The sequence below is a fragment of the Protomyctophum parallelum genome, assembly GCF_964188405.1.
Source record: "Protomyctophum parallelum genome assembly, chromosome: 21".
In the NCBI taxonomy this organism is placed as follows: domain Eukaryota; kingdom Metazoa; phylum Chordata; class Actinopteri; order Myctophiformes; family Myctophidae; genus Protomyctophum; species Protomyctophum parallelum.
The window spans coordinates 31,276,052-31,292,601 of record NC_139713.1 but is presented as its reverse complement, the minus strand read 5'-3'; the positions used below and the strand labels follow the sequence as shown (position 1 = coordinate 31,292,601).

Below are 16,550 nucleotides of genomic sequence, written 5' to 3'. Positions count from 1 at the left end.
TAGGACAGAACAGACAATTCAGTTTTATAAGTAACCATAACATCTGATGGATTAAATAAGCAAGACATATTTAACTGAGGAAGATCTAGATGCTCCTCTCTCTCTCTCTGTCTAATGGATGAGACCTACAGTAGTCCTCAACATGCTGGCCTCTGGCTGGCAGCCGAACATTTCCCAAACAAGTGTCAAGAATGGAAGACCTAGCTTATGAAACTATTACAAAATAATCTCCAATGGAAAGCACTGGCCCAACCACCCAACAGTCATTTGATTAATGATAAGTGTGCTATTTAGAATACAGACACGAGCGCACACACATAAATTGCGAACGCACGCACACACACGCTCCTGCCCAAGGACTATGCGTTGCGAGTCTTGCGACACATTGTGAGCTTATAGGTCTGCTAAAACATTAAATGTTTTATACTGTACATTTGAAAACTTGACATTCTACATAAAGAGTACTTTTCTACTTTTGGTACTTTAAGTACTTTTGATACCAATACTTTTGTACCATATACTGTATGTTGTATTTGTAACGAAGTAGTTCTATATTACAGTATTGATACTTTTACTTACCGGTAAGTAAAAACTAAAAGACTGACGTTTCGATGCTACTGCATCTTCCTCAGAGTCATTGAGATGGCCACCACATTGTGATAGCAGCCACATAAAGTGGGCAAAACATGGTGCACATTTGTCTTTTTTGGTTTATTAATATAGTTTATATTTCTTTTCAGCACTACTATATACATAAAGGACTACACACATCACTACTACATAGGCCTACTACAAACCAAGCCAAGTTGTTTTATCAGGTCATTTAATTTGGATTTAAGTTTATTTGTTTTTTGTTGAGTTTGAATTATCAGATGTGCTGGATCGACTTTAAATGGCTGGTCTTCAGCTGGTATGTATTTTCGTTTAGTTAGACTAGAGTTAGCTCAGTCTTGATGTCAAGTTCTGTTTCTCCTCATTTATTTTGGCCCCAGAATTAGTAAGTGTTGTGCTTTTATGGGAAATATAAAAGACAAAAAAAGATGTCTCTCTTTGCCGACCAATTCACTGGTCCCTGACAGTCATGTTTAATAGAGTTTAGATAAGTTGTCAAAAGAACATTTTCGTGTGAAAATATACCACTGAGCAGTTTTCAGGCTATTAGACGTCTAAAATATGTCTAAATGGTCGTCTAAACATTGGGTTATAATGGTCTTAAACAGATGGCCTATATAGATGTTTAAAAAATTGCTAATCAACGTCTAAGCTAAGACCACTAAAACACTTTTTAGAACAGTTAGAACCATTTTTAGACCCACTATTGCTCAGTGGGAAGTTTATTTGAAAGAATTACACAGTATGGCATCAAACCTGATGCCATCAGCCGTGTCAATTTAACTCTAAAACGTATGTGGTCTCCTAGGCAAATTTAACTCAAACGGACAAATTAACAAAAAGAAAAAGGGATTATTATTAGAATGGAAGCAGATGTTCCTCTAGACCGAGATTAACTGTTCTGTTTCAGTGTTCCTCAGTGTCTCTCACCATGCAGCTACTACTCCTTACACACACTGCTACTGTAAATCCCAATGTGTATAACCACATAAACCCCATGCAAAAGAAAAACATGCTTGCAAAGCAATGCAATGCATTGTGAGCTTGCAGATGTGATGCCATGCCCACACACTGTGAGATGATAGCTTGATTATTATTTTTGAGTAAACGTTTTCGTCCCAAAATGCCATACCCCCAAAATAGGGATTGATTGTCTCCAACCAGGCCGAAGGCATGGGGAGAGAGTATGTTTTGTACTCCGTCCGTCCATCCGTGTGTCTGTGTCCCCATCCGTCTGTGATCAGCTAATCTCCAGGACCGTTAACCCGGCCGATGCCAAAAATTTTCACACTCCCTGGATGCCAACGATGAACCTCTGCCCCAAAATTTCCAGAACGGCCTGTTATAGCGCCACCAGGAGGCCACTTTGTGCAAAACAAGTTTTTGGACAGTACACCTACAGATGTTGTCCAAACATCACGCAAATTGGTACACAGTCTCTCTATAGCCATTCAACGAAACAGGTCTTTCAGATTTCTCAGACTTCATCCTGATTGGCTTCCAAAGTTCGCAGGAGTGCTCAGTTTCAAACAAAATGCTGCAAATCATGAACGCATTGTGTGATTTCCGTGAAATTGTGCACACACATTCCCACTAGGGAGAGGAAGAAATGCCACATGAACATTTTCAACTCAGCCTCATGGTGGCGCTATAACTGGCTGAAAAGTGTTTTTACCTCTAACTGCACGGATCAGTGGATAACTTTGTATGCCAAGGAAAAACCTTTGCCTGGAATTTTTCACATCTGCTCTTTATAGCGCCACCAGGAGGCTGACATATGTAAAACACATTTACTAATATTACTCCTTCAGATATTATCCAAATTTCACGCAAATCGGTACACATGCTCTCCATAGTCATGTGATCAAGATGGGTTTGTTTGATATCTCATAATCCACCCTCATTGGCTACGATTGGCTTCTAAACTTTTCAGGAGTAGCCTGCTTTGTACAAATCGCCACAACTACTCAACGCAGCGTCCGATTGTGGTGTAACTGTGCATGCATATTCCCACTAGGCTTCGGAAGAAATGCAATTTGACAGTTTTCAAATCAGCCTCATGGTGGCACTACAAGAGGCCAAGCCGCGTCACACACACACACACACACACACACACACACACACACACACACACACACACTAACGAAAGGAGAAGTTAACGAAGGATCTTTTTTTTGTACTTTTGCTCAAACTTTCCATCATGTCTAATCGAATATCACATGTCCAACATGTGATATCAGTGTGTCGGTGTTTTATTTGATTTTTTAGAATAGATTCTAACACAAACATGTTGGGCTAAAGACAACAGTGCCACCATCTCCACTGATGTTGGTACAGCTACGTAATGACACACGATACCACTGTATACTCCTCTGTCAACACGCAGCCCATCTCTCTGAGCTCAATGTGCGTCCTCTCCGGATGTGCGTCCTCTCAAGGATTGATGTGAACTCTGCCCACTTACCTGGCTTAAGTTCTCACACACTCTTCAGTGTAGCTGATGATCGAAGGCCACAGAGAACGAAACGTTGTCTTTCTTTTACCGCTGATGCTGCATAAATACAAATATTTTTCTGGGAGTGGGAGCATCTGGACTGACCATCTCTCTATCTCTCTTCAGGCTTACCAGTGGAAATAATGTTCCGCAGTAGCATTAGAAGAATCACTGCTAATTTCTTTTCAACCATTAGCCATGCCAGATGTCCGTGCATATAACTAATACTTGTCCGGTATGAACAGCCTAGTGCCAGACAAGCCGCTTTATTCTGAACAATCTTTTTCAAATCAGATTTTGTAGCTGATGACCAGATAACAGGGCAGTATTCTAAATGAGACAAAACCAAAGAATGAATAACAGATTTCATTATAGAGGGAGTGATGAAAGCAGAACACTTCCTAGTCATACCGATTCCTCTTCCCATTTTGATGACAATATTATTTATATGTTTGGACCAAGAGCTAAGAGCCAAGAGCTATCTATAGTTACTCCCAGAAGTTTTATTGTGTTCACCTGTTCAATTTGTGTGGTGCCAATTGACAGTTTTAACTGAGGATTCTTACCCAACATGTGTCTAGATCCATGCACAATGGCCTTTGTCTTAGAAATATTTAACACCAGCTAGTTGCACTCAATCCATTTGTAAATGTCTGCTGAAGCCATATTTAAGGTGTTAGTTACAGCTTGCTCAGATGTGGCCGCGCTATATAATGTTGTGTCATCAGCATACATAATTGTATTAACAATTTTTATACCCAATAGTAAATCATTTGTGAAAATAGAGTATAACAAAGGCCCTAGGCAGCTACCTTGTGGAACTCCACAGTTAATGGGGTTCCATTTTGAATAGCTGCCATTAAAGAAGACCATTACACTGGGCCTGTGTTATATTTGTGTGTGTGCTGCATTGATGCGTGCATGCTGTGTGTGCGCGAGTGTATGCGCGAGTGTGCGTGCGTGTGTGCATGCGTGTGTGCGTCTACCATCGGTATGTGTGTTAATGTATAAATGCATGTGTCTGTGTTCAGGGACCAGTGTTCATTTTGCTTACATCCACTCTTGTGTAAGCACAACACAACACAGGAATGTAGGCCACGTAAACACCATAAAACGGCAAACAATATTTACACACATTTCAAACAACGTACGCACAGACATAAACCCATAAACCACTAGGTTCTCTACAGTGGGTCCGGGGACCACCAGGCACCAGAGGTCCAAATGGACCCTTATACAGCATAACTAAACAGATTTTGCAGTATAGATTGGGGTCCCGCAGAGCCTGGTAAAAGGAACAATCACAAAGGGGTCTGTGGACTAGTAGTGCATATATCAAACTGGGGGTCCTTAAAATTAAAAAGGTTGAGAATCAACATAATCTACACTATAAAATCATCAGTGTTAATTTAGACCTGTGGAAGATTCTAAAAACACCTTCTAAATCCTGACCTTGAAGATCCTGAAGTTTTTGGAAAAACGTATTTATTCAAAAATTACAAAAAGAGAAAAGATAGAAATATGTTGCTATAATACTGTACATAGCAACAACAACCCAAAATGGGTTCCCGTCTTGATGGGTATAGTAAAAACCCCAAAAGTGTTCCCGTCCTTAAATGTCTGTATGTGCATCTATCGGCCCATTCACTGCCAAGGTCTGACTCTTTTCATCATTATTATTATATGTCTGTATGTCTGTATCTATCAGTCCATTCACTGCCAAGGTCTGACTCTTTTCATCATTATTATTAAATGTCTGTATCTATCGGTCCATTCACTGCCAAGGTCTGACTCTTTTCATCATTATTATTAAATGTCTGTATGTCTGTATCTATCGGTCCATTCACTGCCAAGGTCTTTTCATCATTATTATTAAATGTCTGTATGTCTGTATCTATCGGTCCATTCACTGCCAAGGTCTGACTCTTTTCATCATTATTATTATATGTCTGTATGTCTGTATCTATCGGTCCATTCACTGCCAAGGTCTGACTCTTTTCATCATTATTATTAAATGTCTGTATCTATCGGTCCATTCACTGCCAAGGTCTGACTCTTTTCATCATTATTATTAAATGTCTGTATGTCTGTATCTATCGGTCCATTCACTGCCAAGGTCTTTTCATCATTATTATTATATGTCTGTATGTCTGTATCTATCGGTCCATTCACTGCCAAGGTCTGACTCTTTTCATCATTATTATTAAATGTCTGTATGTCTGTATCTATCGGTTATTCACTGGCAAGGTCTTTTCATCCGGAAATCTTATTTTGAAGACCATTAACTCCCGGGCCGTGAACCGGAAATAAACGCGAAAATTATTTTAATTCACCCGAAACATACTGCATATTTTGTAACTGCGACCAGAGGCGCTTTAGTGCCGTGATTAAAGCTTATTTTAATTTAAAAACGCAATCTGGTTTTCAGACAGATTTTCAGAATAATGATGTATCTGTGGATCGAAACGAGTCAAACTAAAACAGGCACATCGCTGTTCCGATCAGCACCAAACGCGTCACAAACACATATGTCGACATTGGGGAGCTACAGCAGTGTTAGTGTCCAAGGCTTCAAATGGTCACATAACAAGATGGTCATTGTTCTGATCAGCACGATCTGCAATAGTGGCCTGAAAACCTAGTTAAAATAATATAACTGAGGGCAGACAGATAGGTATACGAGTGTGATGGATGTGTGGAAAAAGAAAGAGGGGTTAAGGATCTGGATGGCATGAGGGGGGGAAATGAATGGGGAGTTGATGGGCCGATAGCAGCAACAAAGACGTCCTGGTTTAGTGCTTTAAGTCAGCATGGTTCTCGTCAACCTGTGACGGAGGCACTCTACCGGAAGGCTTTATTCATCCTGCCTGCCTTTTACGTCACTTTACCGCATGATCCTTTTATATTGCAGTACCAACGTTTCATGCCGTTTAATCTTTACACCACACGGCAGCAGATTGTGGGTTTTTGTACTCTGGCAAATGGAGGTCAGGACAAGGGCTGGGTTTCCCAAACGCATATGGTGTAAGACTTATAGTGCTGAACATGCTCAGATGCCCTCTATTCAGACTTTTCCTAGGCTGTGTGTGTGCTCCACTTCCTGTCGATTTGATCCAATGAAATCCAATGAACTAGTCAGTTGACCAATGATATCCAATGAAATCGACAGGAAGTGGAGCACACACAGCCTAGGAAAAGTGTGAATAGGCCTCACACAGAAGCCTGTGAACATAGACATTTCGTGCATAAATGTGCCACGCAATGGTAGGTGTAGGCCTCAGGCCTGGTATGGTAGGCCTCAGGTTTACCATTCTGAAATGTAATTTAATAATAGTTGGACTGCTGGACTAACCTGACTCTGCCAGATGGGGGCGGTATTGGGTAACCATGTTCCCCAACACAGCAACCATCTGGGATCTCTCAGGGAGTTGAGCTAACACCGAACCGCTCCTTGGTTCGAACCAATCAGTGTGAGCTAAGGGTGGGATATGTGCGAAACCGGATGTCTGGGGAACATGGTTACTCAATATGATTGGTTGTGTTTCCATGCCCACACGGTGATAGACAGACGGTCCCATCCAATCATCTACCAAGTATCTTGAAAAAAAGGAACAGCCCCGTCATCGAATTGGCTTCCGAGATCCCAGATCCCAATAAGCTGTGAAACAAAGTGTAGCAAGCTTCTTGGATCTGGCAGTGTCAGGTTACTGCTGGACAGCTGACAGTAGGCTCTCTTTACTTAAAAAAATATATACATAAATATAAGAAATAATATATATATATATATATATATATATATATTCTTTTTTTCCCCTTTTTTTAAGAGCAGAGAGAGCCTATACTGCCAGCTGTCCAGCAGTCCAAATATTATTAAATTAAATTTCAGAATGGTAGAGGCCTACCATACCAGGCCTGAGACCTGAGGCCTATACCATACCAGGCCTCAGGCCTACCATTGTGTGGCACATCTATGCACGAAATGAATGCCCTAAGTGCATTTCTCTGGTCCTGTTTTCAGTCTGTCTCTGGCCATCTCTCCCTTGATGATAGGCAACCAAAAGCATCACATCAAAGGAAAAAAGACAGAAAGGATAAACACTGATATATAGGAGAGGAGAGCAGTGCATGGTAGTACAACATGAAAGGTTTGCATTAATGACCATTGGTTGTACCCTACTTTTCACGATGCACTCTATGGTGGGGAGTGATTTATGACAAAGCCAAGCTCTCTGCCTCTCTCTTTCTCTCGCTTCTTCATTCACTCTTAGCCACGCGCACAAGAATTACAAGAATAAAGCAAACTAAATTCATACAGCATACATGTCATGTCATCTATAAACGTGCCATGATTCAAGCTTATGGTCATAAACTGAATGTAGACATTATTTAGATGCCAGACATCCGGCAGCATACTGTAAATTAGTAATAGTCACAATTTACAATTTAGGCATTTAGCAGACGCTCTTAATCCAGAGCGATTTACATTAAGCAAGAACAAAAAAGCATGGGAATACATCACATAAAAAGCATTTATCATGAAACACACAAGTCACGAAGTCACAAAGTCTACTCAGCCACTGCACCTCAAAAATGAATGCATCTGAAGCAGTATCTTCTGCTTGATGATCAAGACTTACAGTATGCCATATTAGTTCTCTGAGCAACACACTATGACAACCTAAACAAAATTATCTAAGGGAGAAACCGGGGTGAGTGTGAAGTGGGTTATTGGATTCTGTTCCTGCATGCTCCTTTTTCTCAAGTTGCCAACTGTCTCTCTATTCCCCTGGAATACTGGCAGTCTGCAAAGGCATTCAGACCTCAGACGTACGGCCTGATTATACTTGACGCGTCCGCGTAGTCGTGATGCCCTGCAGACAGCAAACACATACTGTAGTTTTACTATTATGTAGTAGTACTATTATGATTTGGTGATGTAGAGTTGTAGACATGCACACATTCAAGAGCAAGTGCTCTCAATACAAGGCATTTCATTGGCCATGGCTGGCTGCCATGTTGAGTGGTCAGATGGGTGGGCCCGAACACTTTCAGGATTTACAAGTTTTTACATTGCATTTACAGTAAGTATGTATTCATTTATTTGTTTGTTGTTGTCATATTGCTATGTCTTAATGTCTCAAGCATTTTGAATTGCCTTGCTGTTGGCTATACAAATTGCCTTTCCCAGTATGCAGACAGGGCCACACTAACTAGCCATTAGAGTTTAATACAAGGGTTCCCACACATTTCATTTGACCCCCCAAAACAATACTATTTGAACTGGGGACCCCCCACCCTGACAAGCGCTTGGAATGTAGGCAGTATGTAGTTTGACTCGGTTCCACAGATATCGTGGAAATGTTTTCACAATGTTCACCTCTTTCTTACCTTTGGCCAATTTGGTAATTGGTATTAAAAAGGTCTTTAAGGTTCTTGCAGACTGGATGCGTTTTTTGGAAAACCGGTGGAAAAACGCTGCTAAAAATCTGAAATCTGAAATCAAAAAATGCATGCAGCAGTGTGCAGGGACCTTTACTGTCTTAAATTGTAACTTTAGAAATGTGCAGATACCCTATATACACTTACTGTATATTGTGCAGGCTATGTTGGTTTGTTTACTGTTGAGTGAGAAAAAAAAACAGTTTGGGAACCACTAGTTTAACATGCCTGGAATCAGACTGTCATCTCTGCCAGCGAACGTCATCACGTTTGTGATGCCGTTGATGCGGAGGGTGCATGAGTGTCTGTGACGCGATATTACATTCGACGGACTGGAAATGAGCACCTGTGGTAATTGAGCTTAGTAAACATTGACCTTGGAGGGTATTATAGAGGCGGAAACGCATCATACGCATGGAGGCTCATTTGTGTATGGACGTGTTAACAAGCCTTTATTGGCCTTGTAAAGCTCACTGGGTCAAAAGTTATGCACACACACACGCACACATCTTCGGTGACCTAGAGATGTCATGATGAGATTAATGCATGGGGAGGAGATGGGTCATTTTAAATAATGGAAACACCGGCCCCTAAGGAGCTGCATGGGCCGCATGACGCCAATAGGTAGTAAAATTACCCTTGAAACTGCCAAGACCAATAGGCTCCAGTACTGCCTACATGCTGCATTCCTCTTGTCTGTTCTGCACACACACACACACACACACACACACACACACACACACACACACACACACACACACACACACACACACACACACACACACACACACACTGCCATTTAAGGCCTCCTGGCACATCGCTGACTGGCTTGGATGAAGACACAGATAAGGTGGAGTGGTGCTCCCTCTATGTGAAAAACAAATGACAGCCTGGTGTAAAAAGTAACTCTGTTACAAGTAAATGTCTGGAATTAAAAATGTACTTGATTAAAAGTAGAAAAGCTTATAGTAAAAAGTACTCTTTATAGAATGTCCTATTTCACACTGTGCTCAAAATGTATTAAAAAAATATTCTGAAAGTAGCAGATCCACAAGTTCACAACGCGTCGCAAAGTGACACATTGTGAGCTTGTACATTGGATAATTTCAAATAGCCAAAGTGTGTAGGTCTATATGGCTGAGGCTGAGGTGGTAAATGTATGTTTTGTAATAATAATCAAAATCTGTAACTATAGTAGTAGTGGACTAAAAGCATAATATTTGCCTCTGAGAAGTAATGGGTAAGTAAAAGTATTGGAAATGGCAAATACTGACGAAAGTAAACAAATATCTAAGAATTGTACTTAAGTAATATGCAGAGTAAATGTACTTATAGTTACTTTCCATCACCGTGTACTTATACTTTGTCACATGATGGTGCCGTGCAGGCCGGTTATAATCTATAAGCTCACAAAGAGCGTATAGATTGTCTATGTTCATTCCGCGACATCGTTGCATGTCACAGCATAAAATAGACATAATTCATAGCTGCCACTGGCAGAGTTTTAAGTCCCCCTCCTCCACTCGGTTTTCTACAGTTTATGCCTCCTAGAGCAGCAATTCTCAACCTGTGGGCTGGGGCCCACTGGTGGCCCATGGGGATATTGCAAGTGAGCCTCTAAAAATTATTGGTAAAACGCTAAGGGCTATATCTTGTGCCAACGCCTTACCTTACCCCTTATCTCTAAACTTATTTGCCATTTTTTTTACGACTTTGAAAAACCTTTTAAAAGAGTATTACTATTTTGCACGTGACCCACCAAACTGACCATCTAATGTAAATGGTCAAATGGGTTTATTATTATATTGTGCAGAACTTGCTACCCGAGTCACATTCTTCTCTGCACTTCCTCAAAGGTGTCAAATTAGCCACTTGCTGAAACCTGAAAACACTTTGCTTTTTGCTTCGGTGGTGGATAACCTTCCAAAGAAGCGAGGCTTTTTTATTTGCATATTTGAATATTCATAGATCCAGAATAGATGTGCCGCCAGCTCCTTTTCAGAGTTTAGGAAAAACGATGTGAATCACTGTCTATATTTTATATTAATAAGGGACATCTGCAATTATAGCAGTATAGTTTAATGACCTACCATGCAATGCACATTTTTATTGAGTTATCCGGATAAAACTTGTTCTAATGAGCAAGCATACTGTATTACATTTTATGATGATTTCATGTTGATCTTCTCTATCATTCAATGGGCAGTGTGCAATTTGCTGCCAGTTTGTGTTGTACTGCATGTCATTGTATTTCTAACTAAATTACTGTATGTGCCTATGACAAATATCCCCTATAGGGACAATAAAGTATATCCTATCCTATCCTATCAGGGGTAATAACATCAGGGATAATAACATTGCTGACTGATTGATTTGTAGTGAATTCATTATTCCTTTGATGCAGGAGATGACAGATGACAATCAAATATTTCTACATGATGTACACCTTCAGTTAAAGCAGCAGTAAAGAATTCCTGTCATTGTGTAAAAGCAATGTACAATTAGTTTAAATTAATGTTAATTCCATTACAACAACTAGCAGTTGACTGGCAGTCAACATCCAACATTGCTGTTTTAATGCATGGAATGCTATTCCCATTTTGACCACTTGGTGTCACACTGTCTTTGGAAACCAGCACAAATCAGTGATCTGCACACAATCCAAGCCTGCCGGAAAGTATATTTATAGTATGTCATAGCCAGTACATAGTATATAACATAGCCTACATGTAGTCAGGTATCATAACTCATAATACAGAAGTGTGTGTGTGTGTGTGTGTGTGTGTGTGTGTGTGTGTGTGTGTGTGTGTGTGTGTGTGTGTGTGTGTGTGTGTGTGTGTGTGTGTGTGTGTGTGTGTGTGTGTGTTCATTTGGTGAGAAGGGGAGGGGATGGGAGGTGAAGTGGAAGTGGAAGCGGTGGTACTCCCAAAAATCCATATTTGCATGGGACTTGTACTTTACATGGGAAACAAATGTGATTATAACGAAATTGGCCCCTAATGTCTGAGTGCACAGAATTTGTATTTTACACAAATGTGTGTATTGGCATTATCCACCCGGATATGAGAGGATTTGTATTAAGCCTATTAGATGGAACTGTCATCTCACTATCTTTTGACATTTTTCTCCCCATAATGGACTTTAACTTGCTCTTTCTGTGTGAATGGGTCGAAAGTAAAATCCTAATGTATACTAATGAAACCAAATGGACCTGTGAACAGTGTTGATTTTGTTGACTAATACTATGACAAAACATGTTTGTCGACTACCTTTTCTCACTGACTAAATTAAAACTAAGCTATAGTGACTAAAACTAAGACTAAATATATTGACAGACTAAAATGTTAGGAAGGGAGTAAGGGACTAGTAGACAAGAGATCCAGTATAAGTCATTTTACACTTGGTTGCTTGCTGAAAATAGCAGATCTACAAGCTCACAACGCGTACACATACATTGCACATTTTGAATTCCGGACTTTTACTAGTAGTTCTATATTGGCATTGCAGTATTGATACTTATAAGTAAAACAATTGAGTACCATTTCTACCACAGCAGCATCAGATGAACTCTGTTTGGAGCGATGCCCCTCATCTGCACTGTAATTGGCTAGGGAAATACAAGGTTCACTCCCACTCCTAAGCCACGCCACTTTTCCTTCCTCCTTCGAGATACCGTCTACTTCAGTGGAGTGAGGTCATATTTTGTGGGTATCTCCACTCCAGGCCCCAACAACAACAACGTTCCCTTGAAATGCTTTACAGTTTAAGTCTTCTCAAAGTTGATTCGCTTGGATTCTGATCTGTTAACAGAACACAATAGTGTGTGTGTGCGTGCGTGCGTGCGTGTGTGTGTGTGTGTGTGTGTGTGTGTGTGTGTGTGTGTGTGTGTGTGTGTGCGTGTGTGCGTGTGTGCATGCGTGCGTGCGTGCATCTATCTGCCTACCTTCCTCCCGGAGAACAACGCACACAGCTGATGCATGGAGCCTCCGTTCTTGGTCAGTTCTTTCTTAAGGGTCTTGGGCGACGGGAGCGTCCAGCCGCCCTTGTGGTGGTGGTGGTGGTGCGCCGCGCCCACCTCCAGGCAGTTGATGGCGTTGTCGGAGGTGAAGCAGGGCGTGCGCGAGTCCTGCAGCAGGCTGCCCTCGCTGTGGGTGCGTCGGCGGAGCGAGTTCTGCACGCTCAGCCCGCCAGCGCCGTGCTTCTCGCAGGCGGTGGTGGGGCCCTCCACCATGCTGCGCCTCTTGCTGTCGCTGCAAAGTTTAGTTACTAATTTTTACCTTATATACATGTTGATTATTATTACAAAACATAGGCTACACTACCAACTTCAGCCCTGTATACATGTACATTTCGGCTGTTAAATTTAAATATTAAAATATTTGTATGCATTTTAAAACTTGAAACGGGACATTCTGCATAATGACTGCTTTTACTTTTCAGACCTTTTTTTAAGATATTTTTGGGGCTTTTTTGCTGTTATTGGTAGATTTACAGTAAGGTAGACGGGAAACGGGGATAGAGACAAGGGGGGGAAGACACACAGTAAAGTTCGTCGGGATCGGGACTCAAACCCTCGACACACTATCATGCTAGATTAACAAGCCAAGGTGCCTGGACCGCTAAGCCGTCCCAGGCCATACTTTAAGTCCATTTTGATGTCAATACTTTAGTACATTTACCTGCGCTGCAGGTAGGTGTCGTCGCTGTCATCATCATCGTCCTCCTCGTCCTCTTCGTCATCGTCATCATCATCCTCGTCCTCCTCCTCCGACTCGTAGGCCTCCTCGTCGGTGTTGGTGGAGGAGAGGCCGTCGGCGCTGAAGGAGCGGTCCAGGCGCAGCTCCGGGATGACGAAGGACGAGGACGAGGAGGATGGAGGCGCGTTGATGTCCGGCGGCTCCCCCCAGGCGGCACCGTCTTCGTCCGCGGTCACCGCTTCCGGGTTCAGGTTCAGGTTCAGCTCCGCTCCCTCCTCCTCTTCCATCATCTCTCCTGGCCCTTCCTTCTCCACCTCCTAATAATAATAATAAGGGTAATAATAATATTAACCGGGTTAAACCGGGTTAAACAGGAAGGTGTGGGCTTCCGGAAGTGGAACGACACCACACAACACAGCCCACAGCCTTTAGCTAGCAGAACAACCAGCTACATTTTCTCAGCGATGCGATACAAAATCAGAAATGATTTATGATCGTCGGGTGCGTGCCGGCTCACCATGGACAGCTCTCTAACCTTTGGAGATACGGCGCTTTGAAAATCGGGTTATAATGGAGGCTAGAAATCGCATCGCTGCTGGTGCTATTCTACCTGGAGAAATGCTAAAAGACGGCGCGTTCATATATGGATTAAACATATGTCTACACTTATAAGCATAGCTGGCATAGATAGGACCCAATAGCCTAGCTACGTTTATAAGCGTAGATGGCAAGAAAATTATTAATGCGTTCTAATCAGTGGTTAAATATACACAGCTAAAAAGGTTGTAAAAGCACACAGGGCATCAATAATAAGTCAATTTTAGGCTAAAAGGAATAGAAGGTCTTTAGTCGCCTTATAAAAGCTTGGTCCCCCTTTAAAAGCATGGTCGGGGAGGGCATTCCACAGCTGAGGAGCAGCTGAGCAGAAGGCCCGGTCCCCCATAGATTAGTCTTTTTGTCTTTGAGTGTGTTTGAATTTCCAAATTCACCTCCTCACTCCCGGCGTTCTGTAGCTCCTCCTCTTCCCCGTCATCTTCATGATGGGCCCTCTCTTGCCCTAATTCCTCTGCTCCCTCTCTCCACATCTCCAAATCTGTGCCTTCCATGCTCCTGCAGTCCTCCCCCTCGGTATACGACGGAGGGGGCGTCGGGGGTACCTTGTGGCGCTCCTCTGACCCAACGGACCCTCCCAGTGGGCTGTAGACCTCCTCCAGCTCGGACGGGTGGGGGCTGCCGAGGGTGGGCGGCTCTGACGGGCTGGAGGGATACAGGCTGCTCTCCTCGCCCTCTGAGCTCCGTGGGGGCAGGTGGAGACCGCGCGCACCTCCACCCAGCTCACAAGAAGAGGTGTCCACCTTAGGCTCCAGCATCTACAAGGAGCACAAGAACAGAAGATGAGTATTTCCACCTGCATGCGCTGCTATTATACGACCCTACAATGATACAAATAAAACCGCAGGGAGAGCACCTCCTACCACCGCAGTTAACGACAGTTAACAGCGGAGTTAACAGTAGTTAACACAAGAATATGTACAGTAGATTAGAGACAATGAATGTGGACAATGTTTTGTTCAAGCGCTGATAATGATGATGATAATGAATGGCCAAATAGTGTGGTCAGATGAATTGTGAACACCCAGAAACATTAAAGCCCTTCCCTTGTAACAATTCCAGTAAGTTTAAGTGCATTATATACTGTATGCCCTCCTAGGCCTACTGTTACTACTTCCTGTTAGACAGCTAGCATTACAAGACATTCACTTAACAAGCTCCCCGGGAACCAGGCCTATAGAGTAGTGGTTCTCAAACTTGTTCATGTCAAGGACACCCAAATGAATATGTATTTTTCTGTGGACCCCCCCACCCCTGTCTGAAACCGTTTTGTGCCAGGGACCCCCATACAAGGTTTGCGTTGCATCTACAAGCAGCTTGTACAGTAGATCTGCCATTTTCAAAAAGCTTGTTAAACTGATTCTTGAGCTCTGTGAATGCAGAATCTGTAGTGGATGCTCAAAACATACTAATACACAATGAGGCAAGACAATAATTCAGACTTCAAAAGTATAAGTGATTTTACTCGACTAAGGAGACAGAATTGACATGACCTGTCAATGCCATGGAAACCCATGCAGACTGGCTCATTGAGCAACAGGGATTCACAGTTTTTATCACATGAGGGTCTGTTGACTGATTAGGACAGATAAAGAGCTGAAGAAACAGTCACTACTGTCTTAGGACAGTGCTATAGGCATAACTGAGCAAACAAAGGAAGTAAAGTAGATTACAGATTACGCCATAATCATGTGAGTCCTCACTAAAGATTCCAAAGGTTAGTTCCTTAGAACACAGCTCATGGAGAAGAGTTACAAAAAAATACTTAAAAGATACGTTAAGGGATATTAGATGTTTACTTTATCAACAAATGTAGCATGGGGACCCCCTGGAAACCCTTCAAGGATTCCTGGGGGTCCCTGGACTGCAATTTGAGAACCACTGCCCTAGGACAAGTATACTGTACGAGACATTTTATATGACCGAAAAGAACAAATAACAAATACATTCTTTTAAAAAAAAGGTTTCAAAAGCCATATTATTTAGGCCTATATGGCATGGCATATTCAATTAAAAAACATATTTAGGCTTAGCATTCGTCCTCTTTGTCCATCGAAATATTATGGTGAATAAAAAGATGAATTTGGATTTGGAGCAGACATTTTTATGACTGAAAAATAAAATAAAAATAAAAATAATTCAAAAGCCATATTGTTTATATGGCATATTCACTCCAGAGAACCTCAATTTAAAAAACATATTTAGGCTCAGCATTCGTCCTCTTTGTCCATGCATCAGAATAATAATGGTGGATAAAGTTTATGTGAATGTGCCTGACTGACTACACAATACAACAGATTAATCTGATGTCCAATTACCACGGGTAATTGGACATCAGATAGCATCATCTTTGGTCTGAGGACCCAGCATGTGTTCAGCTGCATGCTTCTTAACGACGTCAGTATATTCTCATGCAAGCACGGACCACAAATCCCCAACTGACTACTGATAATGAATGTCGGTACAAATCCATAGCCCTCAATCACACATCTATCACATACTAGCTTCCCTATAGCCCAACCGTCGGCCTACGGGCTGCAATTCTCATTGATCTAACCCCACATACTGTAGTATATCTTGTTTCCTGCAACTTTGCTTGGCATAGTGAACACTATAGGCCTTCGTCAGTGGTCAGTTGTCTTGTCTGTCCATCCAAAGCTTTGTCAATAATTTGAAATGAGCCTGTTTTGCTCAAA

General features: G+C 42.0%; 1 protein-coding gene across 4 annotated transcripts in view; it reads right to left on the bottom strand.

The window, feature by feature from the left end:
* rgs3a (regulator of G protein signaling 3a) overlaps positions 1–16,550 on the bottom strand; it is a 193,447-nt gene that overhangs the window by 39,570 nt on the left and 137,327 nt on the right. For all 4 annotated transcript variants that reach the window (XM_083793657.1, XM_083793655.1, XM_083793653.1 and 1 more), the window contains 3 exons: positions 14,232–14,612; positions 13,225–13,559; positions 12,489–12,795 (listed from right to left, as the gene is read on the bottom strand). In XM_083793657.1, the coding sequence (XP_083649783.1) occupies positions 12,489–12,795; positions 13,225–13,559; positions 14,232–14,612 (1,023 nt within the window). The remainder of the gene's footprint in view (positions 1–12,488; positions 12,796–13,224; positions 13,560–14,231; positions 14,613–16,550) is intronic.